This window comes from Gymnoscopelus microlampas (assembly GCF_963454915.1).
Source record: "Gymnoscopelus microlampas genome assembly, chromosome: 5".
Taxonomy (NCBI): Eukaryota; Metazoa; Chordata; class Actinopteri; order Myctophiformes; family Myctophidae; genus Gymnoscopelus; species Gymnoscopelus microlampas.
In genome coordinates, this window is record NC_139942.1 from 50567840 (window position 1) to 50583115 (window position 15276).

Consider the following 15276-nt stretch of genomic DNA (forward strand, 5'->3'; position numbering starts at 1 on the left):
ATGCGGGCAGGTAATGGAGATGATTCTGATAACAAATGTAACAACATAATGTTGTGTCCGTATTACAGTGTATCAACAAAACAAACCACCTACCTTTCCAATTGTCATGTCCTGGATGTCGTCTGCTCGTTTTAGACTGTGCTGGCCCAGCATTACACGGTGACATGTTCTGAAAATATAAAATAAGAAATAACAACAATAAAATGGTGGGGTGCTTAACTCAAAGAAGAGGAGAGTAAAGTACAAAAGGCTCAAATACTGGAAGAATCATAAGTGCTGGAATGAATGAATGATCTTCAATCATCATCGTCTTCTTTTCAGCATTTACAACGAATATTATAAGTCCCAATAGGCACTGCAGTAAAGTGTGTGTGTGTGTGTGTGTGTGTGTGTGTGTGTGTGTGTGTGTGTGTGTGTGTGTGTGTGTGTGTGTGAGTGTGAGTGACGATCTGTGCTGCTGGGCTGATGTTACCTTGGAGTGGGTAGGGTCTAACTCTGAGGCGATGGCTGTCTCGGAGGACTTTATATCTGACCCCAGTATCTCTGTCAGAGCATCTATGACTGTGTGTGGAACCGAACACCAACTCCCACTGACTAATGCCCGAGGTCGCCTCTTATGGGCACAACAGCAAAGGCAGCGACAACATTGGACTGAGCTGAGACTGCAAGGGAAGACTGCATGTCTCTCTGCTGCGGACCATTCTGTCTCTCACTCTGTGTTAAAAAATCACACCCTGTGTGAAGGAAGCGGTGCCTTTGGGGCGGGCCTTAACTCATTTCAGTTCGTCCCTATTGGTGGTCTGAGTCCACTTACCAAATTTGTACTTGGTAGCATGCTGCAAACTGGAATAATGGTTTAAAGCCCAGCCAATGGGCAGACAGAGGGGGCGGGGCTTAAGTAATTACAGTTTGTCCCTATTGGTGGTTTTAGTCCATGTCCAAAATTTGTACTCCGTAGCATGCTGCGAACTTGAGTTATGGCTGTTTAAAGGCCAGCCAATGGGAAGACAGAGGGGGCGGGGCTTGAGCAATTCATGCTCGGCCCGTATTGGTGGTCTAAGTCCACATACCAAATTTGGACTTGGTGGCATGCTGCAAACTGGAGTTATAGCTGTTTAAAATCCCGTGCTCATCCCGTGCTCATACGGGCGGACGTCCCTGGGGGTCCCTGGACCCCTCTTTGATAACCGGTGGCACGTGTGGCAAATGAGAGGAGAGATGGCATAGGCAATCTCCAAGTCCGTGTGTGTGTGTGTGTGTGTGTGTGTGTGTGTGTGTGTGTGTGTGTGTGTGTGCGTGTGTTTGTATGTGTTGCTTCTTTTCCGTGCTCATCCCGGGCTCATACAGACACACAGACGGACACACGGACACACGGACACACAGACGGACACACAGACACACAGACACCGAGTCAAAGCCACGTATAGAGCGGTTGGCACCGCTAAAAATGTTGCCTTAGATGAGTGCATTGTTGTCTTTACTCTGAAAGCGAGGTTGCAGGTTTTACCATCTAAACTTAACCTCTCCATCTGGTTTCCAGGCAACCATGCTCCTCACTGTATACATACGTCATGGTCACAAACAAATAGCTCAAGCATGTCCCACATCTTAAATGGGTGCCATGTATACAGGGGACTCTACATAAGTAGGCATGACAGAATAGTGGATTTGATACCAAAAGATATGTCTTCTATTTTCAGGTCCTCCTTCATGCTGTATAAGCATTCTACCGTGAAGCCGAGCATGTCTAGCCTGTGTAATGATGATTCTGTGTTCTCTAACATTTCAGCTAACACCCCTGATGTCATTGTTGTTAATGAAAACCATAGGGAGGAGTTCATTCTCGAGGTCGGCTGTACTTTTGATAACAGCTTAGACGAGGAAGCCTTCCTAACCAAAGTGCCAAAATATCATCAGCTTGCAGACCATCTCACAGCTAGGTTACAGATGTAAACTTTTGTTTTTTATCTTTGGCACGTGCACAAGTTGGTTGTCAGGGGCCTTCAAATGTCCGGCCTCTCCAAAAGGAGGACCAAACCGTTAGCACGGTACTGCTCAATATCAGCTATTATAGGAAGCCGCTCAATTTGGAGGAGGCGTTGTTTCCTTTACCCATGATTGTTGTCCGCTGTGTTTGACAAGTATGCCAACATTATTGTATGTAACAATGTTCTGCCTTAAATACACTTTGTAACTGGCTGTTTTACCATTATCTGACTGCACTGGCAGTTTGTCCTTTGTACATTCTTGTACTTCTGTTTATGTGGACACAAATAAATATTTCAAATGTGTGTGTGCTACTGTACCTGACCTCGCAGTGGGCTGCAGTCACAACCCAGTCCTTGTTGATCAGTGTTCCACCACAGAACGGAGGGTCGCAGCAGGTCTGAATTCACATTGGTTTCATTAGCAACAGTAATTCAGCTATTATGAAATGGCAAAACTAGCCTATTTGCGAGTGCACGCACATGCTCGCGCACACACACACACACACACCCACACACACACACACACACACACACACACACACACACACACACACACACACACACACACACACACACACACACACACACACACACACACACACATATGCATGCCCACATGCATACACAGAGCAACGCTCCAGTTTTGTTTTTCTTTTCTTCTTTAATTATAAGTCGTGATAACAAAAATATACATGGAATGACATTTAATTGTAAGACAGTGTAAGATATAAAAGCAAGACAGTGTGGATAACAATAGAGAGAGTGATGTACCTTCAGGGAGACCTGCCAGGGCCAGGAGTGAGGTATAGCCTCTGTACCGTTGATGATACCTAATCCATAACTGCGACATCCAGGGACCACTGGTTTGATGGCAGGAACACCACAGACTGAATAACACACACACACACACACACACACACACACACACACACACGCACACACGCACACACACAAATGACACACACAAAGGTAAAACACTTCATTACTGCTGTTTTAAATCAACTAGATTTGAGCACTTTTCAGTGCCTATGGCACCTGGCCCCTGGTGTGGCTATTCTGATGGCAGACTCCTGACCAGTGTTTGTGCCACATTTGGTGTGGATCGGACCAACGCCAGTTTGCGTGTCACGTTTGTAATGTCCACCGTCAACCCACCCACTAGACAATTTTAATATAGGACCTACTATCTATGTGATGAATATACACTATGTGTTTAGTAAACATATTATAGTATTACAGAGCTTTAACCACTTACCCATTGTTGTATACTCTGTCATGCAGTGTCACATGAAGTGAAAATAGTTTTTTCTTCTTGTTTTATTTAAGCTAATATGGTTTTCAGACAAATGTATTTAACTTGAAGTCTATGGTCTATGGTTCTTCAATTGTCTGTCTTATAGTGTCTTTCACGTTAACCAATTCATTTCTATTTTTATTTATAAGAGAAAGGTTGATGATCAATTGCTTATAATCATAAAATGACTGATTGTCTCCGCCAGGCCGAAGGCATGGCGAGAGAGTATGTTTTACCCTCCGTCCGTCCGTCCGTCCGTGTGTGTGTGTGTGTGTGTCCGTCCGTCCTTCTGTCTGTTACCAGCTAATCTCCGCCACCGTTGCCCCAGTCGCTGTGAAACTGCACACACACATTCCCTCGATGCCACAGCAGAACCTCTGCCCCAAATTTTTCACATGGGCCTGTTATAGCGCCACCAGGAGGCCGATTTGTGCAAAACACATTTTTGGATATTACTCCTACAGATTTTATCCAAATATCACGCAAATCGGTACACAGTATCTCTATAGTCATGTGATCAAGACGGATCTGTCCGATATTTCATATTACATCCTGATTGGCTAAGGTTGGCTTCCAAAGTTGGCAGGATTGGTCCGTTTTGAACAAAATGTCTCAAATCATGAATGCATTGTGTGATTTCCGTGAAAATTTGCACACACATTCCCACTAGGCCAAGGACGCAATGACCCCCTTTTCACATTGCCCTGTTATAGCGCCACCAGCAGGTCTAATTTAGCAAAACACATTTTTGCAACAAAATGCCTCAAATCATGAATGCACGCTCATTCCCACTAGGCAGGAAGAAATGCCACCCTTTTCACATTGTCCTATTATAGCGCCACCAGGAGGCCACAATAACGACGTGACCTGGCGGAGACCTGTGCTCCGAGGAGCACTTTTTCTAGTTACATATGGTTTATGTTTATGGTTTCAATCATATATTATACATTTAACATTCTGAGTATTATCACATACTGTACACCACAATTATATACATATATGGGAAAGTATAAATATATATCTGATTCACCAGGGTGGGGGTGGGGGCGAGGCCCCTTTTGCATCAGAGCTCCACTGCTTTGCTGGTTTAAAACTGTCTCTGCATACACGCGCGCACACACACACACACACACACACACACACACACACACACACACACACACACACACACACACACACACACACACACACACACACACACACACACACACACACACACAGGGAAAAAACACTTCATTACTGCTGATTGAAATCAATTAATTCAACCTGCTGTATATTATAGTGTGAAGGGTGAAGATACTGCAGCATGACACACACAGCTTTTGTAAACAAATTACAACATTACAAAACATTAACTTCTTGAGCCTCTGGTAACACCCACCCATAAAGCAAACATGAACAATTTCTCCTACAGCACTGCCACCCAAGTGTGGATCCATCCCCCAAAAATGTAGATCACTGGCTTCCTTTAAAAAAGCCCTGACAATTCAGCTTTCAGGAGGCCAAAGGGGTAGGTAGTTATCACTTCTCCCTTAGACAGGTGACCCCCCCCCCCCCCTTTGTTCCCCCTACTCTGTATAGTGTTTTATAGTTGTGATGATATTGAATGTTTGGTGCTATTTTATATGTTGATGAATTGAATACCTAGGACCCCAATGGAAACAAGACCTCAAGGACTGTTTTGGTGTTGTCCTTTTAGACAAAGTGTTTGACTTTACTCGTGCTGTTTTTACATATCTGTCTAATAAAATATTCACTCAATCAATCTATCAGCCTATTTTAAACTTCAGACGGTTTCCCACAAAATCAGCAAAAATAGCCAATCTAAAAGCTAAACATGTGAAGCGTTGTGAGCTTGTATTTGGCCCAAATTATCTCTTTTATATTTGGGCCGAATGTAAAGCAGTAAAAGTACGATTTTTCTAATGATTAGGCTACATTTTTACCATTTACCATTTACATTTTATATTATATAGGAGTAGCAGTGAGTGAGCAGGCAGGAGTGAGGAATTGGAATGAGTATCAGTCCAGCAGGCTTGATTCCTCCTGACTCGCATATAATCCCCTCCTCCTCGCTTGGCGGCAGGACTAGTGCGTGAGTGGAGTGAGCGAGTGTCGAAGTTGGGGTATTGGAAATTGGCTATTGTCTCAGAGAGACTTCAGCCAAACAGGCTGACTGGTATTTGCAATCGGCTCTGTCACATGCATCTGTTGACCAATCAAATGATTCTATTCACAGCACATCACAGACTATCTCTGTGCTGGAAGGTGATGTGAGGTTACCATGGTTACAATTAGTGGACTGACTAAACACTACACAATGTGTTGCCTTTTTTGTCTGACTTAAGGTCATTATACGCAAACATTCGACTCCGGTCCGAATAAATAAAAAACACTTTTTCGCTCCGCGAAACTGATGTGGAAGTTTGCATTGACTTTATAAGGTTTTTAAAAAAAACATTATTTGCATGAAAAAATCGCCCCCGGTGTGTAAGGACCTTAAATGTTTTATATTTGAATTTGCACAACATGGCTATTTTATATATTTTATTAATTTTGGTGGATAAACATTTATCATTTTATATTTTACACATTTCAATTAAGTTCTGCTCATGTAAACAATACATCAGATCATGAAGTAACTCAGTAGTCTTCTCAGATGCTTACTCTTACTCAAGTAATTATTGGGATGGCTTTACTTCTACTTGAGCCATTATTATTTGAAAGAAACAAGGCCTTTAATAGAGAACAGTTTTTGGCTCCTCTACCCACCTGCGTCTGTGGTTCCGTTGCCAACAACCACTTCTTCAGGGGAACGCACATAGACTGCTGATGTCAGGTGTGAGCCTGTTGAAAACATGGAGAGTACCAGTCAAAGCTGAGCAATGCAACCAAAAGGTGGGAAAAAAGTGGTCGAAGTACATGTAACTCAGGTCCGTTTTTATAAAAAATAGAGAAGGGTTTAACCCTTTAAAACCAGGAAGGCATCTGTGTCATTTTAACCACTTTAACTATTATTTTCTACTTTGGCTATTAAAAAATAGCTGAAATACAAGCTCACAGCGCGTCACTTTGTGCCGCTCTATGAGCTTGTAGATCTGCTATTTTTGAGAAATCGTGAAAATGTGTCCCTGGAACAAAACATTTTGAGATGGGGGTCGGCGGACAAATACACATCATTTTAGGGGTCCTTGACATGGAAAAGTTGTAGCACCACTGATATAGCAACATATTGTTAGGATTTAGAAATCATGTTTAGATATGTATTTGGCCGCGGACCCCCATCTCAAAATATTTTGTTGCAGGGAATCCCAGAAGAAAATATTTCAAAAAATTATGTATTCAAAGATTTGCACACATTTTCAAGATGTTTCAATTATAGCAGATCTACAAGCTCACAGAGCATTTTATATTTATTTTCCCATTTTTCCTGCACTGGTTGTCGCTCAGCACCTGCCCAGTTTTGGGTTTGGGATGTGCATGTCTGTCTTCTTTTTCATTAGTTTCATATTTCACACTGCATCCTTGCATTGTATTTTGCATGTTTTATATGTTTTGAAATATTTAATTCCATTTTCAATGAGTCAATGAGGTTATTTTACGTAACATATCAATAGCACAATAATAGCACATAGTAAGGTTGATTGAAATAATATATTGATTGATCACAAATTCATAAGTGTTTTTATTTTACCACCATCTTGGTGGTAAAATAATTGTTCTATTGTTCTCATCTCGTATTCTATCTGTCCAGCACCTGGAACTTTATACTGTAGATGGGTGTGATTTGTTCACTTTTACTTAACCACTTAAATCCCATACATTGTTGAGCGGAGCCCCTCAGGGCTCTATGCTAGTCACTAGTGTCTTTCCTGTTTTTGCTACACATAATATATTTGCAGAACACAGATCTACAAGCTTGTGAGCTTGTAGATCTGCTATTTTTATGCTAAGGTTTTCCACAGATTAATACAGATGATGGGGCTTAAGTGGTTAAATTGTGAATTTGCCTCTAATGTAACGTGTTAGGGGAGATGGAAAGAGGAAGTACCATCATGTTACTGATATTAGTCACAAAGGGACTCTGTGTACTTCTCATCTTTAGCAAGTTAACACCCTTAAACTATAAGACTGTGGTAAGACACAGTGAGAGGCAGGGCTGCACGGACCCCCCTCCTCTAGCTATATGGACGGCCCCCCTCCCTCTAGCTACATGCACGGAACCCCTCCCTCTAGTGTGTGGACCCCCTCCCTCTAGTCACTAGAGGGAGGGGGGTCCATGCACTAGAGTCTAGTGCATGGACCCCCCTCCCTCTAGTGCATGGACCCCCCTCCCTCTAGTGCGTGGACCCATCTTTCCTCTAGTTATATGCTTCGACCCCCTCCCTCTAGCTACATGCATGGACCCTCTACCTATAGCTACAGTACATGAGTGGACCCTCTACCTCTAGCTACATGCATGGACCCCCTCCCTCTGACTATATGCATGGGCCACCTCCTCTAGCTACATGCACGGACCCTCTCCCTCTAGCTACATGCATGAACCCCCTCCCTCTGACTATATGCACGGACCCCCCTCCTCTAGCTACATGCACGGACCCCCTACATCTAGCTACAGTACATGCACGGACCCCCTCTCCCTCTGCTGCATGCATGTAATGTGTGAGTTCTATGAAATTAGCATCATTTCCTTTTCTACTTTAACAAGACAGAGTCTGGTGTTGTCTCCATGTCCAGTCTTTAGTTACCCCCAAAAAACATCATTTTCATTAGTTGAAAATAAAGAATTTCACGAATGAAATAAAAAGAATCAAAAGAAAATCCCTAAATTAGAACTATTTTTGGTCCTGGGGAAACTGATTTCTCCTTTGGGTCTTGAGCTAAAAAGTTTGGTGCGTGCGTGCCGTGCGTGCGCGCGAGGCTGTGATTCCAAACTGACCCCTGTCAAAGTCTTAACCCCCCCCGCCCCCCCTAAAAAAAAATATATATATTCAAAGATTTGCACACATTTTCAAGATTTTTCAAAAATAGCAGATCTACAAGCTCACAGAACATTTTATATTTATTTTTCCATTTTTCCTGCACTGGTTGTCGCACAGCACCTGCCCAGTTTTGGGTTTGGGATGTGCATGTCTTCTTTTTCATTAGTTTCATATTTCACACTGCATCCTTGCATTGTATTTTGCATGTTTTATATGTTTTGAAATATTTACAATATTACATTTTTACATTTTCAATGAGTCAATGAGGTTATTTTACGTAACATATCAATAGCACAATAATAGCACATAGTAAGGTTGATTGAAATAATATATTGATTGATCACAAATTCATAAGTGTTTTTATTTTACCACCATCTTGGTGGTAAAATAATTGTTCTATTGTTCTAGAGAACAATTAGAGAACAATATGTGTGCTTTTTACCCCTTTTTCTCCCCAATTGATTCCTCCCCACACTTTTGTGTTTGTGGGGAGATCACTGCTGCAGTACTGAATCGCCTGCCAGTGAGGAGCCCTCACTGGGACGACTTAGACTTAGAGTACTACTACTCCTCCCGCCCAACATTCCCTGCTGACAGGTGCCACCCCAATCCGATTAAAGTTGGCAAGCTGCCCTACCACAAATTAACACAATGCACAAGCATTTGAAGATGAAACATCCAACACAGATGCGTAAAGACTCTTCACAACAGCTATACTTTTGGCATCCAGGTGAAACGACATTAATCATAAAGGTGGACACGTTAAAACGTTACCACTTGAACTGGATAGCTCTATGAGGAGACTACAATATTCTCACAAATATTTTATCAACTTTCCCTTGGCTGTCCCAACCAGACGCATGGACGTCTGGTTGGGCAGGTGCCATCCCAATCCGTAGGAATACGTGCCGTGACAAATATCTCCCTCCCCGCCCGGCTTACCTCCCCCAAACACGGGCCAAATGTGTTTGTATAGATAGATGCTCGACAGAGCCGGATGCACCACAGAAAGTTACCTCTGCACCAGTGACCTCTCTTGGCCAGTTGGCTCCTTGAAATGGGGGTGTGCGTGCGTGCGGGCGGGCATGCGTGCGTCCGTGAGTGCGTGCATTCGTGCGTGCCTGCGTGCCACACCAGCACGAGAGTTTATGAACAAAGAAAGAAACAGGTGTAGTGATGTGCTCAACTCCAAAGCTGCAAGGTGTGAAAAGACAAAGAGGCCACAAGAGTGAGGGGGCGTATGTGTAATATACTAGTGGATCCGAGAAGCCCTGTTCTCAGCACTGAACAGGAGAGAAAAGCACCGTTTTCACAGAAAGGTGCCAGGTGTGAAAGGACAAGAGACACCTACATTTCTGAGAAGCTGACGACAAGAGTGAGGGGGTGGGAAACAGTGTCACAGTTCCATTTACATTTACCCTTAAACTGGCTGACACAGCAACCCAGCGTCACCTTCGCTGTTTGCCATTGCCCTTGAGCTGCGAGTGGTGGGGATTTGCAGGGAACAAGCAATTCATTCAAATAGGTGACAACTGTCATAAATGAATTTTATATGTGACATACATGTGTTTGTTTGTCTCAGACCCTGAGCAGTCTCTTCCATCCTTATTTAAAACTATTGATAAGTTGTCATCTATTTCAGGCTATAAGGGGAATTGGTCAAAGCCTGAGGCTCTTCCTCTTGCTCCATATTTTCCCAAATCCCTCTTTCAGGGAAGATTTAAAAGAAACATAGGAACTGTTACTCTTAAGGTCTGTAGGTAACCCATACCATGCTATAGTTGCTGTGTGCATGAATGTACATTAATTGTCTCCGCCAGGCCGAAAGGCATGGCGAGAGAGTGTTTTACCCCCTGTCCGTCCGTGTGTGTGTGTGTGTGTGTGTGTGTGTGTGTGTGTGTCATTCTGTCTTGTCTGTGTACAGCTAATCTCTGGCACCGTTGGCTTGATCGCAGCGAAACTGTGCACACACAGTCCCTGGATGCCAAAGCCGAACCTCTGCTCCAAATGTTTCACATGGGCCTTTTATAGCGCCACCAGGAGGCCGATTTGTGCAAAACACATTTTTGAACAGTATTCCTACAAATTTTGGCCAAAAATCCCCCAAACCGGTACACAGTATCTCTATAGTCATTAAAAGAAGCAGCCAGGGGCACGGTGGCGCAGTCGGTAGCGCTGTCGCCTCACAGCTAGAAGGTCCTGGGTTCGATTCCCGCCAGGGACGCTGTGGGCGCTGGGGGCGTGTCTTCTCCTCCGCGTCATCAGCGCCCATACCCAGGGTGGGGTTGGCGAAAGGGCCTACTCTGTGTGGAGTTTGCATGTTCTCCCCGTGTCTCCTAGGGTAGTTAATACCCTCACAAAAACATGTAGTAATCCTGGTCGCTATACCGCCTCCCCCATGACAGCCGGGGCGCCTGATGGAGGGGAAGGGAACTGGTTGGAATAACGTGTTCCTTCCACGCGCTACGTCCAACCAGGGAAACTCCCCCCTGTCAGGTGACAAGAAGGTCAGTTGGCTCTCATGCACTGAAGGAAGCATGAGCTCGGCCCTGGCCTCCCTGGCTGTGGGGGACTGGTGTAGCGCTGGTGTAGGGCTGGTGTAGCGCCCAGGATCACTTAGGAAATTGGCACCGGGTGAAAAAAATGGGTTACAAAAATCGCGGGATAAAAAAAATTATATTAAATTAAAAAAAAATAAATAAAAAAAAAAAAAAAGAAGCGGCTCATTTCAGATTTTTCATATTCCATCCTGATTGGCAAAAATTGTCTTTCAAAGTTTGCAGGAGTCCTCTGTTTCGAACAAAATGCCTCAAATCATGAACACAGCATGCAATTTCCGTGAAATTTTGCACACACATTCCCATTAGGCCGAGGAAGAAATGCCATTTGAAAATGTTCAAATCAGCCTCATGGTGGCGCTGTAACAGGCCGATTCGTGTTTTTACCTATAACTGCACCGATCAGTGTAAAACTTTGTATGCACACTCTCTAGAGGCCAAGGACAAACCTTTGCCCTGCATTTTTCACATTTGCCTTTTATAGCGCCACCAGGAGGCAGACTTATGTAAAACACATTTTTTGATATTAAGCCTTCATATTTGATCCAAATTTCACGCAAATCGGTACACATGATCTCTATAGTCATGTGATCAAGACGGATCTGTTTGATTTTTCATATGCCATCCTGATTGGCTACCATTGACATGTAATGTTTGCAGGAGTGGCCCGTTTTGAACAAAATGCCGCAAATCATGAATGCAGCGTCCGATTACGGTGAAACTTTGAACGCACATTCACACTATGTTGAGGAACAAATGCCACCCTTTTAACATTGGCCTGTTATAGCGCCACCAGCAGGTCAAATTTAGCAAAACACATTTTTAGAACAAAATGCCTCAAATCATGCATGCAGTGTCCGATTGCCGTGCAAGGCCTAGGAATAAATGGCATCCTTTTCACATTGGCCTATTATAGCGCCACCAGGAGGCCATAATAACCTACCTGACCTGGCGGAGACTTGTGCTCCGAGGAGCACTTTTTCTAGTTTTCACTTGATACTTACTCAAGTAAGTATCAAGTGACTAAGTAATCTAAGTAATCATTCAGGTGGCTGAGCCATTATTATTTTAAAGAAACAATGCCTTTAATTGACAACAGTTTTTGGTTACTCTACCCACCTGTGTCAGTGGTACCAGTGTCAACAACCACTTCTTCTGGAGAATGGACGTAGACTGCTGATGCCAGGTGTGGGCCTGTTGATGAGATGAATGGTAACCGTTAAACCTGAGCAATACAACTAAAAGGCGATCTCACCCTATTTTGGACCAGATTTTGCCAATATCTCAGTTTTGGCTATGCATCTCTGATGTAAGGTTTTTCATATAATTAATAAAAAATAATAAGTCACCAGCATAAGGTTGCAGGCTAATGTCAATGTTAAATAAAAATAAATAAAAAATCACACCCTGTGTGAAGGAAGCGGTGGCTTTGATGAGGTTATTTAATTGGTGTGTGTGTTTGTGCGTGTGCGTGTGCACATGTGCAGTGCTGGTGGCCCCCTGGGTGCCACACATGGTCCCTAGTGTGACTATTGTGATGGCAGACCCCTGGCAATTTTGGTGCGGATCGGAGCTGCAGTGCGCCTCGCAGGTCTGCATATTACGTGTATGTGTGTGTGTGTGCGCGTGTGTGTGTGTGTATGTGTGTGCACGTGTACAGTCCTGGCTTGCACGTGTGCAGTGCTGGCTTGTGTGTGTGTGTGTGTGTGTGTGTGCATGTCTTTAAGTGGCGCATGTGTTGCAACAGAGCGCCTCGCGTGCGCGCGTATGTGTGTGTGCATTTGTGTGCGCCCGCGTGCAGTGCTGGCTTGTACATGTGTGTGCATGTCTTTAAGTGGCGCATGTGTTGCAACGGTGCGCCTCGCAAGTCTGCATGTTACGTGTGTGTGTGTGTGTGTGTGTGTGTGTGTGTGTGTGTGTGTGTGTGTGTGTGTGTATGTGTATGTTTGTGTGCATTTCTTGAAGTGCCGCATGTGTTGCATCTTTGGACACACAGAACGTTCAAATGTAGAGCGGCTGGCACCGCTAAAAATCTTACAGAACAACCTCTTAAAGCGGGGTGATGCCCCCCTTTAAGGCAAAAATATTGTTAGACAAGTCTGTAAAAAAAATTATGACACTGCTTTTGAGATCAAATCCTGCATCTACATTGCTGAGTAACCCTCCTGTTCCTCTCTAAGATAATTGCTACACACAATAAAAGCATCCAGCGAATGCAAATGCAACTAGAAAAAGTGCTCCTCGGAGCACAGGTCTCCGCCAGGTCAGGTAGGCTATTGTGGCCTCCTGGTGGCGCTATAATAGGCCAACGTGAAAAGGGTGCCATTTCTTCTTAGGCCTTGCACGACAATCAGACTGACTGCATTCATGATTTGAGGCATTTTGTTAAAAACATGTGTTTCGCTAAATTAGACCTGTTGGTGGCGCTATAATAGGCCAATGTTAAAAGGGTGGCATTTGTTCCTCAGCATAGTGTGAATGCGCGTGCAAAGTTTGAGCGCAATTGGACGGTGCGTTCATGATTTGCGGAATTTTGTTCAAAACAAGCCAATAATGCAAACTTTAGATGTCAATCTTAGCCAATCAGTATGGAATATAAAAAATCAAACACATCCATCGTGATCAGATGACTATAGAGATCATGTGTACCGATTTGTGTGAAATTTGGATGAAATTGGAAGGAGTAGTATAAAAAAATGTGTTTTACATAAGTCGGCCTCCTGGTGGCGCTATAAAAGGCAGATGTGAAAAATGCAGGGCAAAGGTTTTTCCTTGACCTATAGGGAGTGTGCATACAAAGTTTTACACAGATCGGTGCAATTATAGGTAAAACCAAGAATCGGCCTGTTATAGCGCCACCATGAGGCTGATTTGAAAATGTTCAAATGGTAGTTCTTCCTCGGCCTAATGGGAATGTGCGTGCAAAATTTCACGGAAATTGCATGCTGTGTTCATGATTTGAGGCATTTTGTTCAAAACGGAGCACTCCTGCAAACTTTGGAAGACATTTTTAGCCAATCAGGATGGAATATTAGAAATCTGAAAGACCCGTTTCGTTTAATGACAGTAGAGATACTGTGTACCGATTTGCGGGATTTTGGGACAAAATCTGTAGGAGTACTGTCAAAAAATGTGTTTTGCACAAATTGGCCTCCTGGTGGCGCTATAACAGGCCCCTGTGAAAAATTTGGGGCAGAGGTTCTGCTCTGGTATCCAGGGAATGTGTGTGCACAGTTTGGCTGCGAGCAAGCCAACGGTGCCGGAAATTAGCTGTACACAGACAGATCGAAGGACGGACACACGGACGGACGGACGGACGGACGGACGGACGGACGGACAAGGGGTAAAACATACTCTCTCGCCATGCCTTTCGGCCTGGCGGAGACAATAAATGTGTTTAAGCTGTATTTTTGTTTCTTAGACATTTTACTATCTGCCATAACGTTTTTCAAATCAACAAACAAATATCACTAATCACTTAAACCCCAGAGTGCCTATTCTGGGGGAATATTCGCCCAAAATTGCACATCTACAAGCTCACAACACATTGAGTTGTGAGCTTGTAGATCGGCTATTATTGGTGAAGATATTAATTGTAGACGGGGGGAAAAGTGTACTTGGAGTACAATTGTAAATGTTTCTAGGAATAGAGGGTTTAAGTGGTTTTAAAATATATTCATACTGTACCTGAGCTCCACAGCAGAAGGAACATCAAGACTAGTTGTTTCATATCTGAAGCTGTCAGGACAAAGGTTGTCAGGTTCTGTAGTCTGAACCTGACCTTCACTGAACAACACTTACTGTTTTATATCTGTGTAGTTGTCACATGTCAGCTCTACTCATTATGTATTCATCAGGGAGTGGTTTACTTTCTTAATGATATTCTGAAAGTAAGCTCTCATCAACACACACACACACACACACACACACACACACACACACACACACACACACACACGCACACGCACAGCGACACATCCTTTGTGTTGTGTGGTTCCTGTATCAGCTGGTGGTTAAAGCCACATGTTTTCAAATAACTGAAGCTGTTATATATGGGGAGAGATAGTGTCTCAAAATTATTTGTGAATCCAATACAATGATGCACAAATATACCATGATTTACAAATGTGTTTCCATGATTTACAAATGTATTTTGCAATCTGCAAACACAAATTATTTATTTGTGACTTTTGTAAAAAATAATTTGTAATTTTTGCAAAATATAATTATACTTTTGTGTGCATTTATCATAAAATATATTTTGTAAATAATCAATTCTGCGTGCGAATTGTTGAATCTGCATTTGTGAGTCTTGACAAATGCAGAGGCATTTGTGTTGAATCTGCAATGCTGAAATGGTGTGTAAGAAAGGTCAACAGTGCCTCTTCTGTTTAAGAAAGCTAGCCAACTTTCTGGATAAGTCATTGAATATTTTATTCTACAGATCTTTCATA

The 15276-nt window shown here is 43.3% G+C and overlaps 1 protein-coding gene across 1 annotated transcript in view; it reads right to left on the reverse strand.

The window, feature by feature from the left end:
• Positions 1-14611, reverse strand: part of LOC311045160 (transmembrane protease serine 9-like) — a 72701-nt gene extending 58090 nt beyond the window's left edge. The window contains exons 1-6 of the mRNA XM_084056970.1: positions 14510-14611; positions 11942-12016; positions 6055-6129; positions 4313-4381; positions 2760-2875; positions 2307-2386 (exon numbers count right to left, since the gene is read on the reverse strand). Of these exons, the coding sequence (XP_083913096.1) occupies positions 2307-2386; positions 2760-2875; positions 4313-4381; positions 6055-6129; positions 11942-12016; positions 14510-14552 (458 nt within the window). The 5' untranslated portion in view covers positions 14553-14611. The remainder of the gene's footprint in view (positions 1-2306; positions 2387-2759; positions 2876-4312; positions 4382-6054; positions 6130-11941; positions 12017-14509) is intronic.
• Positions 14612-15276: the final 665 nt, after the last annotated feature.